At 40.3% G+C, this 17,176-nt stretch overlaps 1 protein-coding gene across 1 annotated transcript; it reads left to right on the top strand.

Annotated features, from left to right (window-relative positions):
* Window positions 1-2,281: 2,281 nt before the first annotated feature.
* Window positions 2,282-13,538, top strand: LOC107187121. The gene is made up of 6 exons (XM_015575130.1): window positions 2,282-3,242; window positions 10,242-10,343; window positions 11,818-11,955; window positions 12,031-12,114; window positions 12,943-13,099; window positions 13,349-13,538. Exons 1-6 carry the CDS (start codon window positions 2,282-2,284, stop codon window positions 13,536-13,538), a joined length of 1,632 nt encoding a protein of 543 aa, XP_015430616.1.
* The last annotated feature ends 3,638 nt before the right edge of the window (window positions 13,539-17,176 follow it).

Genomic DNA, 17,176 nt, shown 5'->3' on the forward strand with positions numbered 1-17,176 from the left:
AGCATCGCTCGAATTGCGAGCATTACTCACTTGACACAACGTCATACGGTCAACTTGAGAGGCCAGGGCCGTAACTGAAACATCAAATTCGCCTACAACGTTCGCGACCCTCGCGTTCGTCCCCCCCGAATCCATCAACTTTCCGATTCTGGTCCCATCTATCAATTTCATCCTATATCGAAGCTTCAGAAACATCCCTTGAAGCGGCTTGAACAATATAAACCGCGTTACAGATGCTGAAAAAATGCTACCAAAAGATGACCATTTAGTTGTATCTAGTCTGAAGCTTAGGTAAAACAGTATCCAGTATCAGTGTCGAATTACAGATCGAAAAGCGATACCATTGATCAAAAACTTGATCCATCGTACGAATTTCTTCTTCTTCGAAGAAAAATGGTATCCAGAGACGAGAATCGTGTTATCGGACGAAGAAATGGTATAGATATAGGTACCTATAGGATACCGGTATAGGAATTTCTGTGGGGACGAAAGTTAGTCGAGGGTCTAGAAGAACATTGTCGAGCCCACAGGGCCCAGTAGGAGTGATACATAATTGCGAATTCGTCGCAATTGGCCGCCCATCAAACGCGATTATCGAACGAGAAAGAGAACCCGGCTGCAAATCGGTGCTCGTACGGCGTTAATACAATCTTTAATTCATCGTTCTAGGTGGCCGTCGCCGCCGTATTTAGCACCAGAGGGGGACGGCCCTGCTTGGAATAGGCCGTAGAAAGCAAGACACACGGCCGGTTGTGATTATTTTATCAAGAAATTGCCACATTTAAACGGCACCTCTAGCTAGCCTTTGCCCTACCCAGGCCCCTACACAGTCGACCGTACACCATAGAAGATGTTTAGAAGAAACGATTCTCGGTGTGTGACTCGGTTCGTGTGATCCAGCATCCGGCTACTCGAACCCCTAGACTGGATTCTCAGCTGCTGTATTTCAAATGGTCGTAAAGCTTTTGTTCGAGGTATAAACGATCGATTCTCGAGGTTCATTCGATATGAAACGAACACAACACGTCCAGGTGATTCGAGAACTGTGACCCGGTCGCTTCAAGGTTGGATCAAGTTTGTCCGGTGATCCGATGAGGTCACGGAGTTTGCGGAACAGTTTTACATTCCTGGTGACGGCGCTCGTAAACTCGATGTTGCATGTAAATCGTTACGTAGCGCGCCGTCAAAACATCCTTCAAGGCTTCAAGGTAACCAATATCGAACGAATAAAAAATAATCTATGTAGAAGAAACGATACATTGATGTGATCAATCCCATCACTACCCCCCATCAGGTTTTTCAATTAAACTACAACTCTACCCACCATTGCGCGTCATAAACTGCGAACACTAAAACCAGTCCCGATGCTTGATAACTCGACTAAACACGATGAACAAATCATCTGTGTCTGGGTTAGGTCCATCATTCATCCCAGTAAACTCCAAAGATATTTCCATCCGCTAAGACTAAGAGATGCTGAAGGAGGCATGATCGTCGAGTCGTAGACTTGTTGACTTTATCATCGTTCTTATCCTCCTTAAATCGCCGCGCGAACTACATAACCTTGACCTGAAAAGCCCCCAACCAAGAGAGCGGAATCGGAAGCGTCGCAACTGGAGGCTGCTTGGACGCGCGTAGTTTGGCGGCATCGTCACGGCGAACAATTTGAATTCGTCGTCGTCGTCGTCGTCGTCGTCGTCGTCGTCGTAGTCGTTTCGAGACACGAGAGCGCGGACCAGTAGTCGGGGGGGGGGGGGGACACGTGGAGTGGGCCACGAGACTAGAGAGGACGGACAGAGATGTGGAGGAGGTAGAGAAGACTTGGGAGGTGGCTGGGAGGAAAAAAGAAGGGAAGGAGGCGACACGCGGTACCGTAATGCACAATGGTGCATTAGCCAGGAGTAGACGGCCAGACGGTCTCTCTCGCAGACCGGCCGAAACAAAGTCACATTCGAGGAACAAGAAGAGGCAGAGTAGTAGCACGAAACTTGGGGGTTGATCGATCCAACTGACCGGAAGGATCCTTGGAAACCATTTAAAAGACCTTAGACCCAGTAGAATCTCACTGTTATATGTCTGGACTGTTCCTCGAACATCGATTCACATGAGTCCAAGTTCAGTGACACCAAAAAACAATCTTGGAAATTTAATCTGACCTAGCCAAGACAGTTGCCAAAGGCAGATCACCAGATGTTGTACTACTGTCGCGATAAGGAACCTAGAACTTTATAGAGGACCATTTAAGAGGACCATCAAGCCTTCCCAGATACTCTCCAAGAGGATGGCTGACCTTAACTACCAGGTGACGAGCGTCCAGAAGAAACCGGAGGACACGATCGTCTGGAAGTCGATGACAATGAAAGAGAAATGGTCCTACTTCACGCGAAATATCACCGTCGAGCCTCTGTTAGCCTGCTACGTGATCCCCTGTATGCTGGCCTCCCTGGCCACCCAGAATCTCAGCCTGGAGAAGGCTTGCAGAGTGAATCTGGGCTACTCGGACGAGGTGTGCACCGCGTTGGCCAACAGGAACACGACTGGTTACGAGGCGGAGGAGACGGCGGTCCAGCAGCTGGTGACCAGCATGCAATCATGGAAGATGGCACTGACCAGCGGTCTACCAACGATCCTGATCCTCTTTATGGGTGCGTGGAGCGATCGAACAGGCCTGAGGAAACCTTGTATGCTTCTGCCGATCGTCGGGGAGTTTCTCAGCACGGTTAGCATGCTTCTTTGCACGTACTTCTTCTACGAGGTGCCCATGGAAGTGACCGGTGTCTTAGAAGCGTTATGGCCCTCGTTGACAGGTGGATGGTTCACGATGTTCATGGGTGTTTTCAGTTACATCGCGGACATCACGACTGTCGAGTCCAGGACACTGAGAATCGGTGCCGCGAATGTTTTCGTTTCACTCGGTATACCGATCGGTATGGCGCTGTCCGGGATATTGTACATGAAACTCGGTTTCTACGGTGTGTTCGGCATATCGACCGTGTGTTACGTGTTTAGCTTTGTTTACGGACTGGTGGTGATCAAAGAACCGCCCAGACCGAACAAGAAACAATCCGAACAGGTGAAGCCCGACGAGAAGATGTCCGTGTGCGGATCGATCAGAAACTTCTTCGCACTTAAGCATATCGAGGAGACGTTCAAAGTCGCGTTCAAAAGCGGCAAGAACAATCGGAAGAAGAGGCTACTGGTGCTGATGGTTGTCGTAATGGTTGTGATCGGGCCGCTTTACGGTGAGCAATTCCGTTTTTCAATGATTTTCTCCGAAATTATGAGGTTACAATAAATCCTCGACGAATGTTCGAAGACTCTTTGGCACTGAACATTAAATATTTCATAAAATAATGGCCGTATGTGGCTGAGAATTCCAAGCTCTATCGGTGTGCTGAACATCGTTAAAAGGTCAGCGTTACTCCGGAGGAGCCCACCTTGCCAGTGCCGTGGCGGCTTCGAACACTCATCGAGGATTTACTGTAGAGGGTCGTGAGGAACGGGTCATTAGGTAATACATAGGTACATAATGTCCATTCACCGTAATCAACAGCCTATTAACCCTTTAACGCCCAGACCCTAAAGTCGTTGTTTCAAAATTTCTACCTACATTGCTATATTCAAGTCGAGATTATATCGATGTTAAACCAACCTATTTAAAAGAAACTTTTCTAATTTAACTGAAAAATACTCCCAATATACGCAACTCATCCGTATTTCCACGCGACAAAACCCCTGGAAATATGATTATCTATGTATGGTAGGTGTGATCATTGGAACCATGCAGATCGACTCCGCATAGATCGTGACCATTCACTTTTCGTCGCAAGTATTCAAGTATGACTTTCACTTAATATCGCCACGATCGTGGTCAATATTTTGACATCGTTCGGTTATCGATCTGGAACATAATGTTCCTTCAAAGAGAAATTGCTCAACATTTCCACCGGTTTACGGATTGAAATAGTGAAATATATGTAGACCCGCTAAACTCGTTTCCGACTTGGGGGTCGATGAGACTTTTGATCGTCTTGATCGATCTTTTCTGTGATCGAACACGCGCGCGCGCGCGCATGGATCGTATTCGGGCGAGGTGAGAAGCGACTGTCGCTGTTGTTTTGTTAGAAAAACTAGGAAAAACTAGGAAAAAGGGAAAATTAACCGATTCTACTTCTATCTCGAGGTCTTGAAGTCACAGAGGTTTCTTTCGTAAAAAATAAAAAATTAATAATTCAATGGGCAACTTTCTTTCAGCACCATAGTTCGTGTCACTGTGATTTCCATATCCTGTCGAACCGGTCGCATAATATTTGTAATCTGACCGATTAAAGAAACAAAGAAAGAAAGAAGCCTCTGGAGGCTCTGGAATCTCCGCCGATTAAAGAGGAGGAACGAAAGGCGGGAATAAGTAGAGGTAGTTTCACGTAACTCTCGTTAATCGTGTTGCTTCTATTGCGATAACCGGGCGGGCGCAGCGTTTCACGAAGTAATTGCAGGTGAATCGAGGTGAAAGTAGAAAAAACTGTGAATGGACGAGTGGTGATCCTCGGAGTCACTAGCGTCCACGACTAGCCGTCGATGGTCTAACCAGGACTTGAAATGAAAAAAGTGGTGATCCTCGGAGTCACTAGCGTCCACGACTAGCCGTCGATGGTCTAACCAGGACTTGAAAACTGTTATGATATCGATTTCGCTTTCTGAAATGGTTATGAAGAAATTTCATTCCGAATAACTGTTACGAAGAACCTAAATTTCAGACTACATACATACATAGAGGTACCATAACCTACATATGATTTTATAGTTTATACTTATGCCACACGCTGAGCTTGAGAATAATGTTGATCTCTCGATTGCTCGAGAGTGTCCGTCCCTATTCCCTCGAAAGCAGCGGTAGGCACATGTTAATCTAATACGACAATAACGGTGCCCGATTGCGTGGTCAATTACGGATTATTAGCGCATCACGAATTCGTATTACAACGGAGGGATTCAAGGCGACCGTCCTCGTCATAATTTAATTAGACTGCTAATGCGCGCGGGGCACATTATGTATAATGTTTCGTTTCGTTACGTCTCTATTCTGTCGTCTTCATACGGTGCTGCTGCAAAACGACGACGAGTAATCATCCTGCTTATAACAATTTCGTGTAATGAACGTCTTCCTGATTTTGAAAGCCGAACAAATTATGTCTAGGTACCTGTTCGGTGGATTTCTGTTTCTTGATCCTTTCCCGAGAATCATGTCAGAAGCATCAACGTTCACCGTGAACAGATGCTGAAAACCGTTTAACCAATCCCGTAACCAAAGGATCGCAATAGCAATTTTATAGATTTGTAATAATTTAGAGTAACAATTTTATCTTTCATTAATGTTTAATCGTATTCTTTCTTGTCACGCACGGTACGTACACATAGCCGAAAATCTATGCTTCGAGAGTCACATATTCGGTGCACCGATAAGTAATTCATTATTTTTTTAAATTATTAGGCCAAATATTTTACTCGCTAATTGTTGTGATTGTGAGTGAGAAACATTATACATGATGTTTAAACTTCATCAGGAATCTCTCAGGAGGCTCTCATTGTCAGTTGGAAGCAGCTCAAGTTAATAATTCTGAAATATTTCATTTCTTTTAATTCAATTTATTTAATTAGCTTAGCAAAAGAGTAACATGAAATTTTCAATTATTTATTCTCTACATGTTATTTAGGTACATAGTCACAAACTATATTTGTGTAGATCCTCGAGTTCCACAAAGATTGATTACTAATTTCGTCGAGTGATAATGTTGAATTAACGAATTTCAATTCTTCTCGAATATTATTATATTTCACTGATCGTGGATTGTTCCCAACTCCGTCACCCGTTGATAATTCGACGAATCGAGCCAGTTAATCAATCAATACGACTTGCCAGCGAGCGAACGACTGTTAATACCAATTCGTCGGGAACATTGTGCAATTGGATCGTGGAATTGGCGTACGCTAATTAAATCAAGCGTCGCCGTTAATTCGATCAAGCTGAGGTGGGTACTGCCTTTTGACATTCGTTCGCGTGGCACACTACACCGCGTGCTTATTAATCAGTGAAAGTTCCTGACGGTCGTTCGTTCGTCGTGATTTATAATTACCATCACCGAGAAACACACGAGGGATACGACAGTCGATGACAGTTGATATGTGTGTGTATGTAATTCGAGCCACCCCTCCTTTCCCTGATTGCAATTGCAGAACTTTAGTTTGTTATAAGAAAAATATTCGTGATTATTCGACATTAAAATTTCAAAGTAGCGATACGATTGATTCCACTTGCTCGAAAAAGGGATATTCTTGGGAATTCTTGTAGATTCGTGGTAGCAAGCAACGGGAATTTCTCGAAGCATTTCGTAGCACGACAATGAAGGTGATACTGAAAGTAACCACCGGTTACCGTATGTGCGAAGTCAACATACCTATTAGAACTACATACATCCCCATATACATACATATGTAGGTATACATATAGGTATACATATTCTGTGGGTACGAATGCTAATACGGTCTGATGACTTAAGTACTCTGATGTAATTTCAGATCTTTGACCGTCGGAAATAAGTCTAGTCTCGGTGGTTCGACGGTGTCTTGCCGCCCTATTGGGATCAATTATTTTCATTTACAGGAACGTGGATCGAGGATCGATGTTTGTAGAGGAAACAGGGAAGAAAGAATGCGAAAAGTATGAATGAATTATTTTCTCTAAACCAAGTCCATTTCTGGCCGATAGAGCCCGAAAACACGGAAATATAGAACACACACTATAATACATAAATATAGGACACTATAAACTGGACTCTGATCCGAAGACAGTGTCCTTTCAAGTAGATCGAAAATAAAAAATAGAATAGATTGAAGTTGAGAAGAGCAATTTTCTTTAGAAATTGATGATGATCTCTGTTGACACACACCCACACACAAGATGAAAGAGTTAAAGTTAAAAGGCAAAAACGAGGTGTGCGACAATTGAAACTTGACAATCTAGACGCCGCGCCAGACCAACCATGGTCCATGATCTAATCCGCCACAACCCCTCTCCCTCCTGGAACGTTTTTCGACTGTCTTGCTTACCCATAACCATAACGAAACCTACGACGAATTATCGTCACATGGATCCGTGTTAAGGGCAGATTATTCTCAATTGAGTCAACTCGAAAATTAGGTTCTTAGTTTGAATTCTCTGTATCCTCTACAATCGCTCGTGCGCGCGCGCGCGCATGGTTAAGAAGAATCTTAATCTTAATCGTTAAGCCGTGTGAACGCGACACTATACCTACACAGAGAACAATTCCATATATTGTACATACATATGTATACAACACGTATGTATGCAACACGGTTTTGCGGTTAATCTCAAGGTGGCTACCTTGTGTCTCTTAAATTAAGGAGATTCGCTTGATTGCATTACCCGTTTTGCGCGCGGCTACTTTAACCTCCACTCGGTGCGTTTCCTCCATAGTTATAGGATTGCGTAAAAAGTTTCCATTACCGGGTTGTTATTATGTTAACATTGCCGATTATCGGGCGACCACCAATATTCGCAAATAGAGAACGACATTAGTCATCATGGGAAACCGGAATCGGCGATTAACATTTCTATTGGCTGAAAAAGATTCGTAGTGAACATTTAGAAATAAGTCTCTGTTTGACGATACTTTCTAATATGAAGAATTTCTTTGTTTGTACAAAGCAAATTAACTTAATATTCAATGAAAAAAGTGCTGGAAAAATAATAACCGAACAAAGAAACAGTACAGACAGCACAGTGTACCTGTGTATGTATGTACGTATGTATGTATGTATGTATGTATGTATGTATGTATAATCACTGGTAAGTGTTCGAAAGCAAAGCAATTATACGGTAATAATAATTCAATGTGTATAAACATAGAACGAAGAAGACTAACTTGCATATCAGTTCATAGAAACACGCATTAGGTAATTTATTCGTGGTCAATTTGAATCTGGATTTTCCCGGTTCAATGTGATACAACGTAACCATAGATGCGAGGACGCATAAAAACCAAGAGAATCCATGCCCGAAACCGAAACGATCGCGAATGAAAACAAGACAATGGCGTGACGTGATAACGAGTCAAACGCCGACGGAAACGATTAAATTGGAGGCCCTGATAAACGCACTTGTTGTATAATGCGGCGCATTCTTACGTAATCTACGTGATAACACCGCCACGAAAATTACCCACATCACCGGTTTCCCGGGAATCTAAGGAATCTCATGGCGACGAAATTATCTTCGTGATAGGTATTCGAGATAATTATCTCGGTGATCTCGGACGCCTGAATACGTATGTATACATATGTACACATATACACTTATAATAATATACATTTTTTTTTACTCAGTCTTCAATAATCTTTCCAATTGTAGAGTCCAATTTTCAACACATTACATTTCAAAGAAACTCAAGATGCCCCTTTTATCTCGATGCAAGAAGAAAATAAGAAAAACTTAATTATTACATTCTAAGATCCCCTTGATACCATACTACTCTTGTCTGAAACATTTATCCATATAACAAACAATTTACAAGTAATAGAAAGTGGCAAAGTCAGGTGATTCAATCTATACCTATAGGTACAGATAGATATGTAGGTATGTAGGTATATGTACATGACACATGACGCTCCGATTTCTAAGTCAGTGCATTATATTTAATAGAAACAGAATGTCTTCTGCAATATTTACCTGTACATGTCTTATGTTATTCATTATCTATGTTTAACGTCTTTTTTAATATAATATTTCAGAATTGTATGAAAAGTTCGTGGAAGAGAACGATGAAACGATTCTGTGGCGAAAGTTTTCAAACAAGTTACGACCGACGGAGAACCGTACCACGTTTTACTATAAAGTATAAACAGTGAAATTCGCAGGAGCAGCGTATATTTTTTCCCGTGGTCAATCTTAAGTGACCGCTGGAAACGACTAAATCATCTTTTTTAAACGGTCGGTCGTTTAGCTATTAATTTTCCGAGCACAAACGGAACACACGGACACGCAGTCCCTCCCTTCTTTTCGTGCCGATCTTATCGATCATTAGTCGCAATTACGTCGATCATGTAAGATCCGTCGAAATTCTATGAAATTTGACGTGACGCGGCGTCGATGTCGATGATAACGATTAATCGTTGCAAGTTTCTGCTCGCTGAAAGACTATGTAATTCACTCTCCGTAGACATTGAGGAATGTTACACTCCAACGACCGCCATATATTGTAACTGTAACCAATATGTATGTATGTATGTATGTATGTATGTATGTATAATGCAGCTTTTCGCTGTGTATTATTCGAATAAAATTCTGCTCAACTCTGGTTGTAATACATATATGATATTAATAAAAAAAGAACTTTCTACTCATTTTCCTTCGATACACGTATGTATGTATTATATGTACATACGTACATACATATGTAGGTATCGATCCTTTTTTTCGTTACATTTACTTATACATATGTATGTAAGATGTGAGTAAAAGTATCGATACTGTGACGGTATCGGTTTATCCCTAAACGTGATTGACGATATGGCTGGTCTAGGCGGACAGGCGAACGGCGAATGCAACATTGCAGATGCAACGCTGAACGCGCGAGCTGCAATTCTGAAAAACGTTTTGACCATGATCTTTCATGCTGTGCTAGCGGAACTGTCCCACCCACATGGGCTCGGGAACACTATCGCGCGGGTTTCTATAAAACTACGCGATCCCGATATGTAATTCTTGAGCTTTTCAATTTATCCGTAAACGCGAACTCGAACGAAGAGAAATATGAAATTCCTGAAAATCGATAAAGCGAATCGAATTGATCGGTTTAGTCGAATCAGCAAATTGTTACAAATTATAGTAAATCCTCGATGAGTGTTCGAAGGCTTTTCGGCAGTGAACATAAAATATTTCATAGGCTTAAGTAAACCCCGATAAAAAGCTAGCGTTAGGTACATCTGGGAACCTCTTCTTGTTAGCGTCGAGGAGCCTGCGAACACTCATCGAAGATTTACTATATGTATACATATAAATCTGATTGTACCGAAGGATAATCCGATTTTGTTCTTATAAGGCTTACCCCCATGTTCAGATCTTTGGATCTTCTATAGTTGAAAATTTCTTTCATAAGGCTGTAAAAAACGTAACACACGGAATGTGGGAATTGAATATTGAACGTCATCTATTGAAATTTCAGGTGAGATGGCGGTAATGTACCTGTACATGAGGTACAGGTACCATTGGAACGAAGTCAAATTCAGCATGTTCACCACGTTCGCTATGGTCACGAATCTGATCGGTAAGTGGATCCAACGATCTTTTCAAATAACAATCATATGACTATTGTTAAGAAAGATTTTCTATATGTCTCCTCACGCATCCGATAAATTTGAAGAATCCCTGTTACTTACAATTAAACATTATTTTGCAAACGTTACGATAAATCAATGACACAAACAGTCTCGACAACCACCGTCCCTGACTTTCAAACGAAGGAATCACGGTGATTACATCTGAAATGAGGGGAAGAAAAGAAAAGAAAACAATACACAATAAATATGTACTATATACCTTCTTGACTCTTGATCGGTTTCCGCATCGACATAAAGATTATTCGTCGGAATGTCACTCCTATGGAAAATCGAAAAGTAGATAGTAGATACATAGGTATGTACTTTTAGACGGGATCGCGGTGAACACGTGAAAGAATCGGACGCACGTGAGACTGCATTCGCCACTTACATATACATACATATGTATTATGCACCACGATGCACCGAAACACGTTTCTATACGTTCGATGCGTTGCACTTCTAATTGTAAGTTGCACTTTGTTTCTCAGTTTTTCAGTTGGTCTATTTTTAATCAATGTAATGGTGCTTTTCGTCACTCGTCCTTTCCATCGAGTTTCTTTTCCGAACGAGTTCAAGGGAGGCGTTATAACATTTACGGATCGTATGACGATTTCCTTCTTTTTTTTTTCTTTTTTCCTCTATGAAACGCCACGCAAAGCAACGAGAATCGGTTGCATAACGAACACGGTATTGTTCCCGTCGTGGAATTGTCGGCCATCATTTCCGAATGGTCGGAGGACCCGAACGCCAATGTATACATATTTATAATTATAAGGCTGTATCGATTAAATGGGCATTACCGTTGATCTGCCGGTAACGCTGAATGAGAATGTCCTCGCGAACAAGTGAAAAATTGCGATATCGATGAAAAAATATTCTTACGTGTGGATGGATGAAAATTACAATTAATTAGATAATGCCTTCGTACGTCGAGGATCATTAGAAGGTTTCTAAAGAAAAGATAATTTCAACCAGTTCTTCCCTTATCAAAAGACGCAACGAATTAACTGTAGAGTCGTTTTTTTTTTCTCCAACCATGAATACGAATACTACTTTTCATAAATAACATATAGAGATGCAAATCCTTTTGTTACAGATTCGTTACTATCACTCCATCAGATTTTTAGTTTTACTTTAAAAAATGACTAACTGATTAACAGTAGGAACTACCAGTATTCGGTGTACATTAAATTAAATTGTATAATATAGTAATGTACACAATTAAGCATAATATAGTACCCATAATATTAAATGTATGTACAGTAAATTAAAAGCCCCATTGTAATTTCAGCAAATCGTAAAATAAGAATCATTTTGTCGGTAGTTTTAATATTAATCGATAAATCTTTGGACGTCCTAACCAATTCCTACATTCTACTGAAATTCCTCTATTCATTTTTGGAAAATTATTATTCCCAGGTACAACGATATCCGTGGGCGTGTTTAGCCACATCCTGAAGTTCGACGACGCGATCGTCGGTGTAATGAGTTCGATGAGCAAAATCCTCGCCGGATTCGTCTACGCGTTCGCGACCACCAACTGGATGATCTATTTAGGTAAACGAACACCATCGATCGATCGAAATTTTTAAAAGAATACAATTACTCAAACGATATCTCGACAAATTTCAGCGGCGATCGTCGAGATCGTGAACGGGACATCGTTCATAGCAATGCGATCGATAGTATCCAAGCTCGTATCGACGGACGAGCTCGGTAAGTGTATGCTAAATTGCTAAATAATACAATTTGTCACCTCGACATCGGTGGAATACAATTGTTAAACAGTTCCTTTTCTTTTTCTTTTTTCATTTCTTTTTACATAGAAACGACGAAGACGTAACGTGCTCCGTTATGCGGACGTTACGTGATTAACATTGAAATTTATACAGGGTGTCTCATTTAAGTGTGACCCTCTGAATACGTATCTTTTTTAATTGTGAGTAACACTTACCACGATTTTCTCAAGCATTTCCGGTGATCTGACAAAAAAGTGTTTTAAAACGATCAGTTTTAATCGGCTACATGTTATGAAAAAGATTTTCCGAAAATTCTGCACCTTCAAATGACCTTGAATTCAACTGGGACTGAGCAACTGAAGACTGAATACAGGAGAACTGTCTTAACAGAATGATAGTTAAACTATTTTTTCATTGTTGTGAATTATCGACCGTGGAAGTAAGGGTTTCCGATTGATATTGTGCAGCGTATTTTTTCTTCCAGCAAGACTGGTGTGCCCACCTTATAAGAATTTTCCACGATAACGTTTCCGTTCGTAGATTCCACATTTCTGAATTCAAGGTCATTTCAAGGTCACAGCATACTAGGTAGTTGAACTTGTCTTGTTGACACGGGCTATAATATTATGAAGTAAGCAAATATCTAATGCCATTTTAAAAAATGAAGATCACCTTGACTTTTCATCCGAAAAAACATTTTCTGAACATTATTTTCTGTAACGTCGTTCTTTTTTTTTTTTTTTTTTTTCACATCGTGGTAAGTATTACGTGGGAAACCCTGTATAATTCTCCGTAAATTTTGCAGGCAAAGTGAACTCCTTGTTCGGTGTCTGCGAATCGATGATGCCGCTCGTTTACGGGCCAATGTACAGCTCCATTTACGGGGCAACCATGAAAACATTCCCGGGAACGTTCTTCATTGTCGGCGCCTGCTTAACCATGCCCGCTGTCTTCGCTTTCCTGTAAGTTCCTCCGGTTTCCGGTTCCGTTATACATATTATCGAGCTACTGAACTGCCCCTTTCTTACGGTCCTCGAATGACCAAAGACTTATTAGCTCGGGTAATAGACGAACTTTTTCCTGTAGATATTAGCACCGATTGGTCTTACAATTAGTTTCCGAGATATTTATATATTATTATGTACCAAAGAAAGTCCTGCCACGGAGGAAGTATTAAAACATAAACTTGATTTTGTTTTCTCGAAAAATAGTTGGCTCTACACAGAGCATCGGAAAGATCGCCAGCAGCTAGAGCAAGAGAAGAAAACGAACAGCAAGATCGAGGGCCAAGAAGAAAGCGACCCGAATGCGACAAAATGGCAGCTCGCCACCGAGAATAAACCCGATCTGCCGACGATGAACGGCGGCACGGCTAATGCGGCTTTCGAATCCAATCATTAATCACAAACACTCGTGTGTCTCGACGCACATGCGCGCGATATTAATCGAAAGCGATCGGAGGGAAAACATTGAAACGAGGAAATGAAGATGAGTGGATGCGAGGATAAAAAAAACTTGGAAAGGTCAATGAGACACGGCAAAGAAGATTCTGTCGTGATGTAGATACAGAGTGTCAATAAATATGTGCGGACACTTTTTCAGGAAGATAAAAATCCAAAAAGACGAGATTGTGTTCCAGGGTTTTTCGTTTCTGAGTTATTGTTAATTGGTGAAAAAATACGGACGACACGCGGTGTGAAATAAAATAAAGTCTGACGCATAGGTTCTCAGTGTAGGTGCTACCTGGGGAGCGTTTTAGTTATTTTATATTCTATATTTTTAATCTCGATTTTTAAGATTCAAAGATTACACACACACACACACACACACACACACACACACATACAATTATATTTGGAAATTTTGATAATAGAGATAGCTTACTCGAAGAGAGGCGCTGAACAAGAAAGAACTATGCGATAAGTTATATCAATAAAGCATCGATGAGTGTTCGAAAGCTCCTGATGAATAGACTACGGATGTTTAACCTTTTTTTATACTTTAAGAATAAAGGTTTTAATATGTTTTCATACTATTTATATTTTATTATTAATAATATTGAAGCTCAAATACTGAATCTGGAAACTGAATTTGTCATAAACTTCCATAGTCTACTAACGAATGAAATAAAATTAAAATGAATTGAAAGCAATTCGTGGAACGGATGGAGAACGCGCCAGACATATTTCATGCATGTTTCGCTTGTATTTTCAATAATAATTAATAACTCGAAAATGAAGCCTCGAACGGGATTTCGTTATTCTTGATTTTCGTTTTAATTCAATCTGTAAAAGTGTCACACATTTTTATTAACATCCTGTATAGTGTATGTATGCAACGTTAACGGCACCACACACACACACACACACACAGAGAGAGAGAGAGAGAGAGAGAGAGAGAGAGAGAGAGAGAGAGAGAGAGACAACTGCTAGGCGAAAAATTCCGTAAACAGGTTCAAACAGTTGAAACGCAACGCGAATTTTTTGTTTCGTAGCGAGTGTAATCATCATTAACGGCGACAGTGTGGCGTGATTGTCATGCTTTATTAATTATCGATGCGAAACATGATTCACCAGTGACTACAGATAGTAATAAGACTACGAATGCCATTGTTGTCGAGGGGTCATGAATTTGTGCCTCGAGAACAAGCGCCATTTGCTCTATCTTACCATAAGAGTATGAAACACATTCGCACCGCAGCGTACATCATGTAGGATACATATGGACGTATGTCCTGATAGCACAGACGAGAAAACGAGAATCTCGTCTGTGGTGATAGAAATCTAACTTCGCTCTGGGGTCCTTAGACACTCAAAATCCATTCCGTCTTATTATATCTGGAGTCACCATAGATTCACGATGGTTTATTTTTCTTGTCGAAAGGATAGAGGTGTTCGCGTGACAAAAGAGAAGGGATCGGTACAAAGTTATAGATCTTAATACATCGACGACACAAATAAAGGATAACGACACACCTATGATCGCAACGATAAAAGAGCTAGAAATGATCCTATCTGCTCGATCCTTAAGTAATGTTCCATTCCGTAAGTGATATGAAATTGTTGTAAAAGAAAAATTACAATACGAACGTATAATTTTTTTTATCGATTTTCGACAACAATACTTCACACGTCGACGTTTTGACAAAAGAAAAAAAGAAAACAACAAAAATACGCACAGAGCAACCACGATGGAAGCTATCCTTTATTTTCCCGTTCTTAGTACAAGCAGTATCCGGTACTTAAGTGAATTGTGACAATAGATAAATCACGGAACAGTCGTATAATCTGTTCAAGCGTATCAGTATTACAGATGCATACACATCTCCCACCCCCCAACCCCCTCTCGCTTAATCGCTAATCAAGAATTCACGGACAAACGAAAGCATCGAGTTTTTTTATTTCTAGCAAACGTTCAATTTTCACGAGTTTAACCGCGAGGCATGAATTTTCAATTCTTGTCTTCGATATTCTCAAAATGGATGTATATCACTATCATACGCGAGTATACTATACATATATGGTACATAATACCCATGTATAAACCCCCCAACGACGAGGCAATCGAAGAAATTCAACGTAGTATGTATTAATATTTTATCTCGAGGGGCTCGTGCCCGTGCATTTCACACAAAGAGGTCTCTGCGAGCACAGACCCGATCTATTGTACATTTCTATCGTATACGTAGTATTTATAATAAAGAGACCGCATTATACCACTCCCCGTACGTGTATTATAGCTTCTTGTGATATAATACAATAGTTTTGTATTTAGGAGCTAAAAATAGAGTAAAATCGAAATAAAAGGTTTCATCATTGACCATTACCGTTCATTCGTCTCTCGGGTGAAACAGATAACGAGAACGCTGTTCGATAAGAACGATGATTAATTTATAAATGAAAAATTTAACTGTGTAATGCCTAATGCTTTAATACTTAATATTCTTGTTCCTGATGGTGTCGTATCACTTTTAGGACAACTCTAAATAAAGCAGAACAATCGTAGAAAGACACTAAGGGATTTTACAGTAATCGATAAAGTAATTTAGAAATAATTTTTGGCGCGCTCGAGTTTTCAGTGCACTCAATGTTCGCGCACCTGTCCGCGCACCAGTGCGCGCAAGTTCACGGTCGCCGCGAGCCCATAAATACGAGCGCGCAATGAAAAATCCTCAGTTCACTCGCGTGCGCGGACATCGTCGAGGTCTTCCGACGATTGCTGACCACTGGTGGTGGACACTGGTCAAGGGGGTTCATGGGGTCCTCTCTATTATCCGAACTCGACTCAGAGGTTGGTTTTTTTTTTTTAATTAGGTACTTCCGGACTAGGGATTTAGGTTAATTTAGGTAGATCCGGACAATTGGTATTATCTTCGATAAAGTATTGTAACCTGAAGGTAATACCGAGTTAATGGCTGCGAACTTAAAATTAATTTCTCTACTTAGAAGAATAAATGTAAGATTGAATATTTTCGGTAAATGTTCTATCGTACATGAAACTTAGATTATTTTAAGACTAAATGTAAAGTAAAAAATCTTTGTTAATTATATGAATACATGAAGCTGAATAATAAAGTGCAAGGATTCACGTATATATTCGACTATTTTAATAAATTCATACCTTACAATTGAAATAAAGCTGACGTACTATCCTGTAGAAGGTTGGCTAGTAGGGCTCTTGTTGGATCGAATTTTATTATTTACTTACTCGCAATAAATAAAATTATTGTAAATAAATGATGTGTGAATAAAGTTATATATAAAGATTCACCAATTGCCAAAAGGTAATTGATTGCGCGTATTAGGATTCCTATATAAAGTTGTACAATTGTATACAGATTGAGTTTTTTAATTATTTCATATAGATATGTAATATTTATAGGAATAATCATTTGAAATTCTATTATTGGTTTAGTTTTACTTTGAACTATTTCAATAAGTTATGTATTATCACAGCCTACGTAATTAGAGCTCGCTTAATGCAGTATACCGAGAAATTTAGCCCTCTATAATCACAAACGCTACAATAAACGAGCTTCC

This window comes from Dufourea novaeangliae, unplaced genomic scaffold (genome assembly GCF_001272555.1).
Source record: "Dufourea novaeangliae isolate 0120121106 unplaced genomic scaffold, ASM127255v1 scaffold99, whole genome shotgun sequence".
NCBI lineage: Eukaryota > Metazoa > Arthropoda > Insecta > Hymenoptera > Halictidae > Dufourea > Dufourea novaeangliae.